This window comes from Megalobrama amblycephala, linkage group LG22 (genome assembly GCF_018812025.1).
Source record: "Megalobrama amblycephala isolate DHTTF-2021 linkage group LG22, ASM1881202v1, whole genome shotgun sequence".
In the NCBI taxonomy this organism is placed as follows: domain Eukaryota; kingdom Metazoa; phylum Chordata; class Actinopteri; order Cypriniformes; family Xenocyprididae; genus Megalobrama; species Megalobrama amblycephala.
This window is the reverse complement of record NC_063065.1, coordinates 33,072,784-33,089,658: the sequence shown is the minus strand read 5'-3', so window position 1 is coordinate 33,089,658 and position 16,875 is coordinate 33,072,784. Positions and strand designations below refer to the sequence as shown.

General features: G+C 35.3%; 2 protein-coding genes across 2 annotated transcripts in view; both read right to left on the bottom strand.

Annotated features, from left to right (window-relative positions):
* Nucleotides 1-381: 381 nt before the first annotated feature.
* On the bottom strand, nucleotides 382-8,612 carry cpb1 (carboxypeptidase B1 (tissue)). Its single transcript, XM_048174834.1, has 11 exons — nucleotides 8,454-8,612; nucleotides 8,275-8,350; nucleotides 6,291-6,415; nucleotides 5,952-6,051; nucleotides 5,752-5,853; nucleotides 4,954-5,058; nucleotides 4,744-4,854; nucleotides 4,156-4,246; nucleotides 1,283-1,485; nucleotides 883-967; nucleotides 382-647 (listed from the first exon to the last, which is right to left on the bottom strand). Exons 1-11 carry the CDS (start codon nucleotides 8,516-8,518, stop codon nucleotides 460-462), a joined length of 1,251 nt encoding a protein of 416 aa, XP_048030791.1. The 5' UTR covers nucleotides 8,519-8,612; the 3' UTR covers nucleotides 382-459.
* Nucleotides 8,613-11,437: 2,825 nt separating this feature from the next.
* agtr1b (angiotensin II receptor, type 1b) overlaps nucleotides 11,438-16,875 on the bottom strand; it is a 28,264-nt gene continuing 22,826 nt past the window's right edge. Inside the window, exon 2 of the mRNA XM_048174835.1 lies at nucleotides 11,438-12,895. Within this exon, the coding sequence (XP_048030792.1) occupies nucleotides 11,708-12,787 (1,080 nt within the window). The 5' untranslated portion in view covers nucleotides 12,788-12,895 and the 3' untranslated portion in view covers nucleotides 11,438-11,707. The remainder of the gene's footprint in view (nucleotides 12,896-16,875) is intronic.

The following is a 16,875-nucleotide window of genomic DNA, read 5'->3' as shown; positions in this document are numbered from 1 at the left end:
GGACCACATCAGTAAAAGAAATGGCTCATCTTACCCCACTCTCCCCATGATCTGAATTGTGGTTCCTCTGAACCTCAGAGAACTTGAGGAGAACTGACTTCATACATCCACTAAAATATCAGTTAAAAGCACCTGCCAAAATGGCTCAGAAAAGTGAAGTGATTTCTGAGAAAAGGTCTAACCTTATTTGTTTGCAGATGCCACTTTTGAATTTATGTTTATTTTTTTTTCCACATAATGCAATCACATTCAGACAAGTGTGAAAGAGTGTCCAAATAGTCTTTGGGACCACTGTATATTTTGGATAGTATAAATAGTTACTAATTGCTTCTATCTAATGGACGTCTCCATCATACATCAGATATCATTCAACAAACAGACTTTGGTGTTTTATTGCTTTACTGATCACGGTATTTTATAAGAAACAAATCCTGATGTATTCAATCAGACAGTTCCCTCTCAGTACAGGTTGTTGAGCACATAGCTAGCGATGTATTTGACAGCCAGCATGGTCTCCTCACAAGTGGGCTTGATCTGGGACTCGGGCAGCAGGAAACCATAACGACCTTCGTCGCGCAGCTCGAAGGTGTACGAGTACTTCACTCCCAGGTCATAAGCCCAGTCATCAGAGCCACCAGCAGCAGGGTCTGCAATGAGAAGGGTCAGGTTTAAGGAAGCACAAATCAGCAAAAACCTGCTCACAACCTGCAAAATGGCTCTGAAACCTAACTTAGCAATCAACTGTGATTGGTGAGGTTCCATTCAAGTTAAAAGATGCCTAGACCAATGTGCATTTGTGTTAGATAGATGCCTAGATGGAAGCAGGCAGCTCTCTTCACAGCTTTAGGATCAGAGCTTTTATCTTGGACTCTTTTTACTCACAGATGGTCGTAGCACCAGGACCGCTAGTGTATCTGGTTCCGTACAGGGTGCGTAAAGCTGCAATAGCTCCCTGAGACACACTCAGCTGCCAAAAAAAAGACAAAGTACAAGTCAATACACAGAGTTGTGCCAGATTTACCACTCTAAGGAGATGATCCTCACTGCAGAACACAAGATCCAGGGGGTTGGGTTGGATCTAGATCTATCTATCAATCTCCACCCCCTGGATCCAACTCCTCCCACTTTACATATGCCTTAACCTACCCGACTCCACCCCCTGGATCTCGAGTGTTCTGCAGTGAGGGGCTACTGACTCTAAGAAGCTCAAATATATGAAAATGCAATGGACATTTCTGTAATGTGCTACAATGCATGTGTGTATGTGTTTATGAACAGGTACCAGCTCTGAGTGGTCAGCAGCCAGGCCATATTTGTAGGAATATGGGAAGAGGAGCATCTGGGAATATGAGTGGACAGTCAGGTAGGCCTTGATGATAGACTTGTTGGTGCGGATGAAGTTGGCCAAATTCTTGGACTCAATCTCAGATTCTGGGCTGCTTCCACAGTAGGTGTCACTGCAAGGGTTGCTGGAAGCTCCAGTGGCTGGAAAGTGAACAGCATACAGTGTGTAAGGAGTAATTGAAAACAAACATTGAATTATTGGAAAAATAATGTACACCCAAGGTGGTTTCTAATAATCCAATGGCCAAGAGTCAATTATTCCGGTTCTACTATGGTTACCAAGACATTGTTCAGATGTTTTATTTCAAGATATTTGTCAGGTTTTGTCCTAAAATTAAACTAATTTCTTACATATCTCATCCCAAAGCTCTGTTGCTTATTTCAACATGTCATTTAGAGCTAGTAACAGAGGCATAAAGATGCAGGAAGTGATTTCTGAGAAATGCAGTTCGGACAGAAGCACCACAACACACTTGTAGCCAATCAGCGGTAGGGGGCGTGTCCACTCATGATGGGGGAGGATACAGAGTGAGCAAGCAGGAGATTTGAAGAAAGACTGTAGAAAGATAAATGGCTGAGAGACATTACAAAAGAAGAATATCACTGGAAAATAGAAGGGTTATGAGCAAGAAGATTTACAGAATATTAGAAAAGCTTTTCACTGAAGAGACCTGAGTGGGAGGCCTGAAAACAGATGCCGAGGTTGTTTTAACTCTGCTCCATATTTGAGTAAAATTGGTTTTGTTATGTTTCACATATGCTGTTGTTTTAATGTTAGCTGTTGTAACAGGAGTTTTGAGTGTCGTTGTTTGTCTGGAGCTGGTGTGCTGCTGGCGACTGACAACAAACTTGCGTACTGTACGTTCATTTTTTATTCTTTCTTTTTGTTTGTTCACTGTCTTCGCTTTATTTCCCGCAAAGCATTATTTTGCTTTGCTTCAGCTATGATAAAGAGACACCCACTCTTGCACTGCGTGTTCGTACATTTTGGGGTGGAGCAATGAAGGGAGTGGTGTGTTTGTTTGGGTTGATTTCAAATATTAAAGGTGCCCTCGAATGAAAAATTGAATTTATCTTGGCATAGTCAAATAACAAGAGTTCAGTACATGGAAAAGACATACAGTGAGTCTCAAACTCCATTGTTTCCTCCTTCTTATATAAATCTCATTTGTTTAAAAGACCTCTGAAGAACAGTCGAATCTCAACATAACACCGACTGTTACGTAACAGTCGGGATCATTAATATGTACGGCCCAATATTTGCATATGCCAGCCCATGTTCCCAACATTAGACAAGGGCAGCCAGTATTAACGTCTGGATCTGTGCACAGCTGAATCATCAGACTAGGTAAGCAAGCAAGAACAATAGCGAAAAATGGCAGATGGAGCAATAATAACTGACATGATCCATGATATTTTTAGTGATATTTGTAAATTGTCTTTCTAAATGTTTGTTAGCATGTTGCTAATGTACTGTTAAATGTGGTTAAAGTTACCATCGTTTCTTACTGTATTCACGGAGACAAGAGCCGTCACTATTTTCATTTTTAAACACTTGCAGTCTGTATAATTCATAAACACAACTTCATTCTTTATAAATCTCTCCAACAGTGTAGCATTAGCCGTTAGCCATGGAACACTATCAAACTCATTCAGAATCGAATGTAAACAATATAACAGTATACAATACTCACATAATCCGACGCATGCATGCCGCATGCATGACGAACACTTTGTAAAGATCCATTTGAGGGTTATATTAGCTGTGTAAACTTTGTTTATGCGCTGTTCAAGGCAAGCGCGAGCTCCGTGTGCATGGAGCACGAGAATTAAAGGGCCAGTAGCCTGAATCGGCTCATTTATAATGATGCCCCAAAATAGGCAGTTAAAAAAAATAATTTAAAAAAATCTATTGGGTATTTTGAGCTGAAACTTCACAGACACATTCAGGGGACACCTTAGACTTATATTACATCTTTTTAAAAAAAAGTTCTAGGGCACCTTTAACACTAGCTGCGTTTATAAATTACCTAATAATCCGTTTGTAATCAGACTAGTAGCACAGTCGGGGGGAAAAAAAGTTGCATGTAACCACGTGCATGTAACCACCAGTTAAATGGCCTGTTTAAACCTTTAATGTTTAAACCTTTTGTAATCTGTTCAATAGGACATATAAACACTTGATTGATTGAAATCCGAAACTGTAAAGTTTTGCACACGTACAATGATGTAGAGAGTGATTTACATAGATAATGAAACCTAATTCATTTCAAGTTTGTCATGGAAATGTTTGTTATATTTATTAGCTTGGTTAGTTTATCTGTGTTGGTTTGGGTTCATTTGCTGTTGTAGGCTGTAAGGAGCTTTGAAATAACTGAAATTATTTGCTGAAGTGATATGGAAGATACGGTCAAGACCTGCCTGGAACTACTTTAGCTGTGTGTTTACTGGAAAATAACCTGAACATATTTAATGAATTACAGGGTAATATGCCCTGATATGTTACTCTACTTATAGAGCACTGTCCAAGGTTCCTAAATTATTCCATATTATCAGATTTCAAACAAACTTTATTTAAAAATCCCTGCTGAAAAGTCCATCTTAGAGCAGTGTGGTTTGGTCCAGGTCTAGTTGGCATAGCATTGTTTTTCACCAACAACTGGTGATCAACCAGCATGTTCTTTGTGGTGAAAATGGTAGACCAAGGAAGCCTTGCTTGTTAAGCAATGTTGTGCGACTTGACATTTGACTTGATTTCTAATATATAGTATTAGTTTATCACAATAGATTTAATAGGAAGCATGTACTCACTGCACCATCCAGCATTAAAGTTTCTGTTGGGGTCAGTACCAATACAGCTGGAGCCACTGTTCTTGGATCTAGTCTTTCTCCACATCCTGTCCTGTGTGATCAAAACAAGAATTTGCAGATCATTGTTTTTCACTCTTTACTATATACATTAAAGTCAAAATCGATGCACACTCTGTGTTTGGGCACACCCACTAGTTCTTTATTGTTACTTTCCCTCCACATTGTAGAATTAATAGAGAGAAATAATACGAAACAATACAAATAAGGAATGAAGTAATACAAATTGAAGTATGGGTAATATAGGCTATATCTGTCTACAAGCTTTTAAAGGAGCGTTCAGTAGTTTTTATGCCAATTTAAAAGGTTTATGATGAGTCATCTGAGTCACTTACATGAAGACTGTATTCTATGAAAAATGTCGGTACTATAAGTAGGCAATACAGGAAGAATAACAATGCTAACGTTGGCTAAAGAAAAACATAAAGTGCTTTTAAGGATAAGAATTTAGATCAAAACATTTTTTTAAGAACATATTTCAATATACTTTACAATATGAATAATATATTTTGGCAATATAAATGTCATGACCTTGGTCCAGGTGTATTCATAGCCATCAATGTTGAAGACAGGCAGAACAAAGAAATCCATTCTATCCAGAAGGTTGGTCATCTCAGGATCACTTCCATAGGTGGAGACAGCCTGATCATGAGTAAAATTAAATTTAGATTGATAGATCTTTTGAATGAAAGACATTAATAAAAAAAAAAGAGAGAGAGAAATAAATTGTTTATCCTGTACCTCATTTACGAACCACTGACAGAAAGCATGAGTGATCCATTCTCTGGCATGAAAGCCACAGTCCATGAAGACAGCTGGCTTAGCAGAGCCTGTCTTCTTTCCAACCTGTCAGAGGAAAATTTCAAGTGTTTTATTGTTAAAACAACCATATTTAGTATTGAGTTGAACAATATTATTGTATTGGTAACCAATGCAGATAATCTCAAAATTGTCATATATCAGCCAATTAATATATCTGGCCAATACATTGGTTGGTCCATCACTTAAGAAAATGTCCTATACACTGTGATAGATGCTGAGTTGATCATACACTTGTGAAAAAAAGTGTGCTTAACTGTAATCAATGTGTACTTTAAATCTAAAACGTGTGTGGTAACAATTTATTTTACAGTGCCATTGTTACATATGTTACATGTAGCTACTATAGTAATAACTATAAATTAAGTATAATTACATGCAACTAACCCTAAACCAAACCAAACCAAACCCTAATCCTAACCCTATAGGAAGTACATGTAGTTACTTAACATTACTGAGTACTTAAATGTATAATTACAGTGTAACAAAGACACCTTAAAATAAAGTGTAACCATGTGTATAAGTGTAACCATATATATATAAAATAACTATACTTGCCGTAATCATTTTATTACATTTTCATTACATTCAATTCACACTTGTGTGTATTATTTTAAAGTTTATTATTTCTGTAATAAGTACTCTTTTTAAAAGTATGCTGTGCACTACTTTTTCACAAGGGTATACAGAGTTCTGTAAGCCGATTTACCAGGACTTTACCGTCAGAAGGTGCATGGGGCGTCCCTCATACGTGTTCCCGATCACCTGCCTGCTGATCAGGTTAGCGTTGGCAGAGCTGATGGAGACTGCCCAGTCATTAATCTGAAGGTGAGAAAAAACAAAAAAACTAATTACACAACTGGAATGGAAAATAAATAAATAAATGAATAAAAGTTTAAGGGGAATTATGGCAGTCATACTGTCGCCCAGCTGTTGTACTTTGTGTAGTCATGGGCTTTTGTCACCCTCATGTTGTCCATCTGGGCCTCGACAGCCTCCTGAAGATCTTCAAACATGACCCTGCAAAGACAATGAGTTATTTTAAAGCTTTACACCAGCTAATAAATCATAAGAATGTCAAAAATACATTATTTTGGGAGGGGAAATCAAACATGGCTTTCTTTGAAGTACAGTACTTTAGAGTACCATGTCATTGTATGTTGTTACTCATTCTGAACCATAATATAAGTGCCAGGCATGAGCCTGTGTTGTTCATTTCAAAGTCGAACGCAACGTACGTGTTTGTGAAATATACTTACTTAGCTTCCATGCCAGTCTGCTGTAAAATGGTGAAGACCATGTCAAGCCCAGCTGCAGGAACATGAATGTCAACATTCATGCCAATGCTCACAAGGTCAGAACTGTCAGGCCTCCAGAAATCCACCTGCAGGGGGTGCAGCATGTACACTTACTGAAATTGCGGATGTGCAACCATGTGTCCTGATGAAATCCAACTAGCTACTAGGGCCCTATTTTAACAATCTAAGCACATGGTCTGAAGCACATGGCAGAGGTGCACTTAGGGCATGTCCGAATCCACTTTTGCTAGTTTAACGACAGAAAAAAATGGTTGGTGTGCCAGGTGCATGGTCCAAAAGAGTTCTCCCCACTTTCTTAATGAGTCATGGGTGTGTTTTGGGTGTAACGTGCAATGAACCAATCAGACTCTCATCTCCCATTCCCTTTAAAAGCCAGCTTCAGTTGGTCAATGGCGCAGTCGTTTTCAAAATAGCAACACGCCAACAATGCACCTGAACACACCACATTTTCAGACCAGCACGCCCATGGGTGAACAGATGGGTACGAGTGCATTTGCTGTTTAAACAACATGGCGCTGGATGTGAAAATGATAACTGTGTCGAGCTGAAACTAACAAAAAACACCTGGAGTCACATTGCGTCGGGTGTATGATAGGCCCCCAGAGACATTGTTTAAAACAAATATCATTCAAAATGATTTCAAGCAAAAAGTGCATAGTTTATTAAACATGTATGTAACATTTCTAGTAATAATTGGTTTAATATGACATTTAGTGTCCAGATATTTTTGTTTAAATTGTATAATTGATACTGCATGCTATTTTTTTTTTTTTTTTTTTTACACAAGTAAATTGCTGCCATATTGTGAAAATTGTTAGCTTCCGTCTGTGGAAACAAAATGGCCATAGAGGATTTTAGAATCAATAGATTTTTATACAGTCTGTTGATCTCAAAATTCCAGAAGCTCTTAACCGCAAGGTGAATAAAGTATTGTTGTGTCTTAAAATTAAATAATTAAAAAAATAATAAAATAAAATAAAATAAAATAAAATAAAATAAAATAAAATTAAATTAAATTAAATTAAATTAAATTAAATTAAATTAAATTATTTCAATGGTCCACTTTAGACATTCAGTTACACTTTATTTTAAGGTGACAGTTTCATTGTACTTACTCAAATAAGTAAGTAATATTATTTAACTTACTATAGGGAGTTACAGTTAGGGTTTGGTTTAGGGTTAGTTACTTGTAATTATGCATAATGTACTGTTATTACTTTAGTTAGTACATGTAGTAACGTGTAACTACGTCACCTTAAAAAAAAGTGTTACCAGACATTCTACTAACTACAAGTGACTTTGCAACTACATATCAACTAACAGTCATTAGAGTATTAGTAGACTGTTTTTAAGTTTTGGGTAGTAGAATAAGTTGATGTAAGTTACTTGTAGTTAGTAGAATGTCTAAAGTGGACTATCGAAATAAAGTGTTACCAAAATCCCTCTAATTTAATCTTTTTCGCTTTCTCTCTCTCTCTGTATGATTTTTCTATCTAATGTTTGACAAGTGGAGTTATTTCTAGTTGTTTAATGATCTTCATCAATGGGAATGTTAATACCATTAGCCTGAGGTAAATTAATTTCATTGAGAGATATACTGTATTAGAAGACACTGTAACGTTTTGTCTTAATTTAGATTATCAAATCAACAGATAAAGAAACAAAAATTCGCCTTTTAAGCATTAGAATTCATGCTTTCTGATAGTGCCACCTGGTGGCCAAGGTTGGTCCTACATGGTCATTGTTTATTACCAGAATTTTTTATGGACAAAATGGTAAAATTTTTTACACATATAGGTACACACGCACACGCACACGCACACGCACACGCACACGCACACGCACACGCACACGCACACACACACACACACACACACACACACACACACAATAAATAAATATTTAAAAAGAGTTTAAATTTTACCTTGACTTTTTGGCCCAGTTCCTTGATGATTGTCACATGTTCATCATTTAAAGGTTTCAGACGGAGGACTTTATCTCTAGAAAAGTGTGAAGAGAGATATTCTTTGCCATCTTAGATATTAGCTCCACATAGTGTAATTTTTTTTGGTTAAACAGAGAAAAATATGTTTAAGAATTTACCCCACAAATTTGGTATGCTCACAGAGAGCAACAGCCACCAATCCCAGGAGCAAAAGGACCTTCATTTTGCCTGTATGGTTATGCTGCGCACACAGATCTCTTTTTATAATCCCGGGCCTTCAAGGGCCGCCCAATCCTGACCTCCAGAATGCCTTCATATGCATCATTTATTATTCACCTGTTGCACATGGTGTTAAAGATATTTTTAGCTATGATTTGAGGTGACAACAGCTTCAAAAATGCACCTCTTTCAATCATTAACCTGTTAAAAGGCTGACGCCTAAATGTTCACTAAGAAAAGAAAACCTTAACAGAAGACCATCATTTAAAAAAATAATAATTTTATTTAACTGCACGAGTCCCAAACACAAACTATACTATATGTACTGCTGTTAAATGTTCATTGTAAATGAGTACAAAATATTTCCATGGAATGTACACAGGAAAAAGAAAGAAATGTACAAAACATTATTTTTTACATTTTTTTATGTAATGTTACAACATCAGAAAATATATTATAAAACAAAAAACATTCAACAGACAATCTAAAACTAATTATTTTGTGTGTGTGTGTTCAGTGTACAGTTTTCACATTCATATCTCATAGAATTACCTTACAACTTTTATCAACTTATATACTTAAAAAAAAAAAAAAAAAAAAAAAAATGCTTTTGGCGGTTCTTTGCCTCCACGTCATGCATTATAATTGTTTAATGCACAGATAGCCATGGATTATTCCTTACAATGTATTTATTGTGTTCATATTACAAAACACTTTTGCTGCTATTGTGGTGGAATACAGGTAAAGTTAGGGGCAGGTTTGGTGGTATAGTTAGGTTTAAGGGTGGTTTAAGGGGTAAGAAAAGTGTAATTATAATTGTAAATACAGAAATGAATTACAGCTGTACATGCAGGTATTTTTAAAATACAAGTACAATGTAAAGACATGTATGTACACAACAAGTGCATTGTATCAAATGATTAATTCTAATGTTAGTAAATAGTTAAAGACACTTAATATAAAGTGGAATCTCAAATATAATATTTAACATGCCACATATACAGCAGTACAGTCCTAATATGTTAAATACATATAGCTGTATTTACATCTATGGTTTTAAAGATATAGACCTTGTTTAAGGCAAAGAAATAAGCAGAGTGACCAAGATAATTATACATACGGTATCACCTGTACATAATTTTTGCAATATGCAATACCTTTTATATTACTTATTTATTAGTTAGTTAGTTAGTTATTTTAATTTGCGGTTTTGGTATTTTGTTGTGACAAGAAATTATCTTTTTTGCATGAACACATAAAACAATTGGAAACAATATTGGTAATATGGGTTACAATATTGTCAAGTTTCCAGATCACTTAAAGGGTTAGTTCACCCAAAAGTGAGGAGAAAAAAAAAAAAAAAAAAAAATGTCATCAATTACTCACAGTCATGTTGCTCCCACTCATCTTCAGAACACAAATGAAGAGGACATAAAGAGTGAAAAAAAGCTTAAATTAAATCTGTAACACTTTAGAATACCGTTCCATCATTAATGAATAACTACACAGGAACAAATGAGTAATGAAATATTAACACTCTATTAACAAGAAACTCTGATTAACGAATTAGTGAGTAATAGTGCTCAGCTGAATGTGTTAGTTCACTATTAGCTAATCTGTAACTACTATTTTTTTCATACCTCTCATTAATCAGAGTTTCTTGTTAGTTTATAGTAGTAACTAAAATGTTAATGGTGTGTTACTCATTTGCCTATGCCTTTAAAGTTCACCACCTTGGGGAATATGACTGGAAAACAAACAAACAAACAAACAAACATAAAAAATTAAATATGTGTGTCAGACTGCATCTACACAATGCAAGTGCTGAATTCTCACTGGCATAACAGGTATTAGCATAAACGAGTAGTCTTTTTCAATGGTCAGTTTTCTCTTTCAGTTTGAAGAGAATCTTGCTGAGTAAGTAAATTAATGTCATAACCAGGCCTAAAACAAACTTTTTTGCCACACCTTCCAATGGCCAGTGACAGAAAATTTACCAGCCATAAATATTTATATAATATATATTTTTTTTTTTTTTTTGCAAAAAAACAGGCAGATATGACACAGAAATTTTAGATATAAATTTAAAATGTTATTAAAGACAAGTAAAAAGTCAATAATAAAATAAAAACAAAAACAAATTACAAGGAATAGCACAAATAAATACAGTAGAACAATGATACAAATGAAATAAACTGATTTTCAGCCAGGCCTAACAGTAGTTTTCAGGTACAGAAATTGAATAAAGTAGACTAATCCAATGCAAAATAACACTGCATAGTCTTCACTATATAAATTGCACCTAGATTTTTTTTTTTTTTTTTTTTTTCCTCACAATTTTCATTTTTTGGGGGGTGAGCTATCACTTTAAGTATTCTCTAAAAAATGCTAGGTTAAAAAAAAATAAAAGGGCAAAATGGACAAACCCAGCAATTGGGTTGTTTTAACCCAGCGGTAAATAAAAAAAAAAAAAATAAAAAAAATTATATATATATATATATATATACACACACCAGTATATGTAGTTGAGTTAATAAAACAGATAATTATATATATATATATATATATATATATATATATATATATATATATATATAATTATCTGTTTTATTTAACTCAACTATTGTTTAAAAATGACTTGCTTAAAATGAACTCAAAGTATGTTGGAAATTGGATATGTTTAATAAATTGACATTTATAAATAAGTTTAATGAATAATAATTAAACAATAAACATGTATTAAATTAATAAAATGTTCACCTTTTGATTATTATTGTTGTCTCTAGTATGTCTTATTTTTAATTTCCAACTTTTGGGTTCATTTTAAGCCAGCCATAAAGTAATTTTAAAAAAAAATAGTTGAGTTAAATAAAACTGCCCAGCATGTTGGTCAAACATTTAACCCAACTGCTGTAGTTGTCCACTTTCAACCCAACTTGGGTTGTTTTTAACCCAGTATTTTTTAGAATAAATATACTATTTCCATAATAAGTATTCTTTTTAAATGTATGCTAATTTGTACTTCTTTTTTTTCACAAGGGGCTATCTGCAGGATAACACATCTTTGTTAATGGCACAGACATTTGAGGATTGTTACTAACTACTTAATTTAACAATACTGGCCAAGTATCTTGTAGTACCTTAAAATCCCAAAACACAGATAAATACAGAATTTCAGCTATGACTTTTCCACCTAAGATGTCTTAACGGCGGATGTTGAATCGATCTTGGAGCTCGTTAGGTTGAGCAGTCCAGAGGTACAATGGGAATGGACATTCATCTTGGAGCTGATGCTAAAGTGACTGCGAGTTTGTCCAGACTCACAGCCTAGCAACCTCAGTAGATTCTTGCGAAAATGTTGTCCAACAAAGCCGTAGAGAATGGGGTTCACACAACTGTTTAAATAGGAGATGCAGATGGTAAATGGCATGGCTGTGTCAATAACATCCAGCGTTTGGCAGTTTTCCACCACGCCAAGCATGGCCAGCAGCTCCATGAAGTGGAAAGCTTGGTGAGGAGCCCAGCAAACAAAGAAAGCTAACACAGTAGCGGCTATCATCCGGAGTGTTTCGTCCTCCCGAGAGCGAACGCTTTTCCTCAACAGACCTCTGGAACCCAGAAGTGCCTGACCGATAAGGCAATAGCAGGTGATGATGACAAGGAAAGGCACAAGAAAACCTAGAACGCTTTTTAGCACACTAAGGGTCACCAGGAAGTGTATCTGCTCACTGTGGTGCAACACAGCGCACAACGTCGAGTTCCCAATGTCGTACACGTCCCTGCTTAGAGCAGTAGGTGCACTGAGGAGCAAAGCGAACACCCATACGAGTACACACGTGAGGTTAGCGTAGAGAAGCGTGCGCTGCCGTCTGGAGCGCACCGGGTGCACGATAGCAAGATATCGGTCGATGCTAAGAGCGGTAAGGAAGAATATACTAGTGTAGAGGTTGAAGATGACCATTCCGGCGCTTGCCTTGCACAGAAAGGTGCCGAACGGCCAGTGGTAACCCATGGCTGTGAAAGCGGCCCACAACGGCAGCGTAATAAGGAAGGTGAGGTCTGATATAGCTAGATTGAGCACAAACACGTTTGCTACTGTTTTGAGCTTCATGTAGCGGTAGATGACCGCCACCACCATGCTATTACCAATGATCCCAATGACAAAATTGCATCCGTAGACAACGGGAATGAAAGTGAAGATGAAGCCGTGTCTTCCAGACATACTGCAGTTCACGTGGAGGCCCTCACTCATTCCTGAGGTTTTGTTCTCCATTTTGGGTCCACAATTGTTGCTTATTTGAAAACAAATGGGTTCTGCTATACCAACAGGGTATGTCTTGAGTAGCCAACACCAGCTTTGGGGTAAAGGCCTCAATGGCACCTATAAAAGAGAGCAATGAAAAATGTCAGCCACAGCCCAGAGGAAGAGGCATCATTACTACAGCCACAGGCCGTAAACGCCGCATGGCCATGAAAGAGCTCCTGCTACGCCCCCTCATTAAGCTCTGCACATTAAAACTGTCTTCACTGATCAAGCTACTTCTGTTAAATAAGATGCTATCAAAAACAGATGCCTGATGACTAAACATTCAAAAAGGCCCTTTGAAATAACACTGATCGGACCTCCTGGAACCCCTTTAAATGCTCTCTTAATTAATGAGTGGAGACAGCGAAATTGTACTGTGTTTATCAAAAAGTTCTCATGGTCATGAAAACATGAAAACAATCTCTCTCTCTCTCTCTCTATCTATCTATCTATCTTCATGAAGTGTTAAATATATCTTCTTGTTCTTAAGATGAGACAAGATGGCGCCGAGCATGGCAGCTGTGTTGCGAGCTCTGAGAAAACTCTGCACTTAACTTGTTTTGTTTTTTTGTTGTTTTATGTGTTGGATGTTGTTAGTATAACTGTCTACGACAGGCATACGCTTTTCAACAATCTATCTGCTGCCACTAGATACCGTCCAATGCACATCCATGACATTTGCGTATCCAGCTTATGTATAATCTGCTACACCTTTGTATATTATTGTGTGTATATACAGTACAGTCCAAAAGTTTGGAACCACTAAGATTTTTAATGTTTTTAAAAGAAGTTTCGTCTGCTCACCAAGGCTACATTTATTTAATTAAAAATAGTGTAAAAAACAGTAATATTGTGAAATATTATTACAATTTAAAATAACTGTGTACTATTTAAATATATTTGACAAAGTAATTTATTCCTGTGATCAAAGCTGAATTTTCAGCATCATTACTCCAGTCTTCAGTGTCACATGATCCTTCAGAAATCATTCTAATATGCTGATTTGCTGCTCAATAAACATTTATGATTATTTTCAATGTTGAAAACAGTTGTGTACTTTTTTTTTCAGGATTTCTTGATGAATAGAAAGTTCAAAAGAACAGCATTTATCTGAAATACAAAGCTTCTGTAGCATTATACACTACCGTTCAAAAGTTTGGGGTCAGTAAGAATTTTTATTTTTATTTTTTTGAAAAGAAATTAAAGAAATGAATACTTTTATTCAGCAAGGATGCATTAAATCAATCAAAAGTGGCAGTAAAGACATTTATAATGTTACAAAAGATTAGATTTCAGATAAACACTGTTCTTTTGAACTTTCTATTCATCAAATAATCCTGAAAAAAAAAAAAAAATATTGTACACAAATATTTTGTACAATTGTACACATTAAATGTTTCTTGAGCAGCAGATCAGCATATTAGAATGATTTCTGAAGGATCATGTGACACTGAAGACTGGAGTAACGATGCTGAAAATTCAGCTTTGCATCACAGGAATAAATTACTTTGTGAAATATATTCAAATAGAAAACAGTTATTTTAAATTGTAATAATATTTCACAATATTACTGTTTTTACTGTATTTTTAATTAAATAAATGTAGCCTTGGTGAGCAGACGAAACTTCTTTTAAAAACATTAAAAATCTTAGTGGTTCCAAACTTTTGGACTGTACTGTATGTGCACGTAATGTAGAATGTGTGCATGATATGTGTATTGATAACTGTAAGTATGTCAAATAGTACAATGTGTGTACTGAGTATATGTATGTATATTGCACATTGTCATCTGTATAAGTCTGTAAGTATGTAATGATACCAAGGCACGTATGGTTCAATCTCATAGATACAGGGATGCCAATAATGCAGTAACGTGTAGTTACGATTTTGCATATTTGAACTCAGCCTCAGAAGCTGTTAAATCGAACAAAATCCCATCTTCCAAATATCCCTAAAACTGACTCAAATATAGAGAGCAAGTTAATGTGTCTAAATTTAACAATTTTCAATGATTACTCAGAGAGTTATGTTTTATGCAATTATTTTGATGGAGGGAAACAAGATAACGTATTTGTTCTTCAGACATTCAAACATTGCTCTTTCAAGTATCAGCTTTGTGCAAAATGAAGCAAATTTGGTTTTCGATCTCTGAAAATGGATGAAATTCAATAATTTGAACATGGAGCTGTTTTGAGATTCCCATATCTATGGGACCGAACTATATAGGGCATTCACAATGAAGATTTCAAAAGGGAACTTTATTAATAATGAGAATCTAGAAGGATATTAAGATATCTTGAATGCTTTTAAAGGTATAGGCATGCAAACTTTTGGAAAATGAATATTTATGGCACTCGGACAGGTATGCTTTATGCAACTGAGTTGAAAAACACAAGATACATTTCTAGTTTCAACATTATTTATTCTTCAATATCTTCAATACCTCTTTAAAAGAAAAAAAAAAGTATCAGCTGTATGCAAAGTGACCCACATTTGCTTTTGACCACTGAACATTTGTACATTTACTCATTGAGCCACATTAAGATCTTCATATCTCTGGAATTGAACCATCAAGGGCCTTTAAAATAAAGATACCAAAAGGAAAGTTTGTTAAGAACCAGAATCTAAAAGGATATTAAGATATCTTTAATACTTCTTCAGTTACAGGCATGCAAACTCGAGGCAAAAAAACACAAGAAGTGCTTTTTGCCCATTTTTGAACTGTCACTGCTGGCATATAATGAAACAAAGATTGATAAAGTCAACAGATTTTACTAATAGACCTACCAATCTCTGTGCAAAAATCAAATAATGATGCTGAAACCTTCCTAAAGTCATTTTTATACCCCTCTAATTTGGCTCCAAATCTCTGGTGAAAATGGTCATTTTGACCCCTCAACAAAATATTGGATCACACAGTAAATATACATCTGTGACATTTAATATTTTGTCTTTCATCACTATTTATGTTTGTCTTTCTTCAGAAAAAAAAAAAAAAAAAAATTAACAAAATCAAAAATTTGAGTCAGGGAAGTTTTCAAAATGTGTTTGATTTGACACGGAATGTCCCAATAAATTAATGAATCGAGAATGAAATGTTTTAAGCTGATTTTCTGTGTTGTAATCTGATGGAGTTGAAAGAGTAACCACATTTTGCACATCACAAATTTATTTATATTCTGTTGTATTATGATGGTTGTTTTTTAAGGTTTAGGGATGTGTAATAATGCCACATATAATGTGTTAGATTCATACAAAAACAGTTACTGTTCTAGTGTTAGCTTCTACGGTATCTGTGCTCATGGCAGTACACATGCTTTTCTAACTACAACATTAATTGATGAAGGAGATAGAAAGAGAGAGGGAAGTGCATTAGAGCATTGCAGAGTTGTTATGTTCCATACACACTGTGCTGAAAGGAGCTCAGCATGAGAATTTCTAATCAGCGCACACCTAAATAAACAGGTCACCAGGGGTCTAGGCTGTGGAAAGTGCCTGTGAGAAAATCAAACCTGTTTGCAGTTAAAAAAAAAATGAGCATGCTGCTACAAGAATAAAATGAGGAAAAATTATCCATTTAGAACATTGTTTATAAATGTCCAAAACTTTAATAATAAAATGCTTTCTACATACTTAATTATCAAAGGTCATATAGGCTTCAGTTTGCCACAAGGGGGCGCACTAAAGTGTTTTTTTGTGCATGGTTTCTGCTGCAATCTTATGCAAAAAATCAGAATTTGGGAATTTGTGCTCTTTCGGTTATTTCAAACACCACAGGATTAATTTCAGTTTGAATCACAATGAAGAGGGAATTTACTGTATTGCATTTCAAAGAAAGTCTATTTTGAGAAAACATAATTGAATGCATTCACATAACTAATTTTACTTATTTATCTCCTGTTATGCAGATTTTGTTTTTAATCACTAAGATTTCTATATTCAAAGAGGCAAAACAGATCACTTTGTAAACTTACTTCCTCTGAATCTGAGTCATTTTCAAGACTTTTGTAATCTAGAGCATTCTGGGAATGTACATAGTCCAAAAACTAATTTAA

Excerpts from the sequence above, each read along its gene's own strand:
- cpb1 (XM_048174834.1), bottom strand. The coding sequence starts at position 8,518 with ATGAAGGTCCTTTTGCTCCTGGGATTGGTGGCTGTTGCTCTCTGTGAG. Across the intron at positions 8,351-8,453 it reads GAGCATACCAAATTTGTGGG|AGATAAAGTCCTCCGTCTGA; the intron begins GTAAATTCTTAA and ends ACACTTTTCTAG. Across the intron at positions 648-882 it reads TCCTGGTGCTACGACCATCT|ACCCTGCTGCTGGTGGCTCT; the intron begins GTGAGTAAAAAG and ends TTCTCATTGCAG.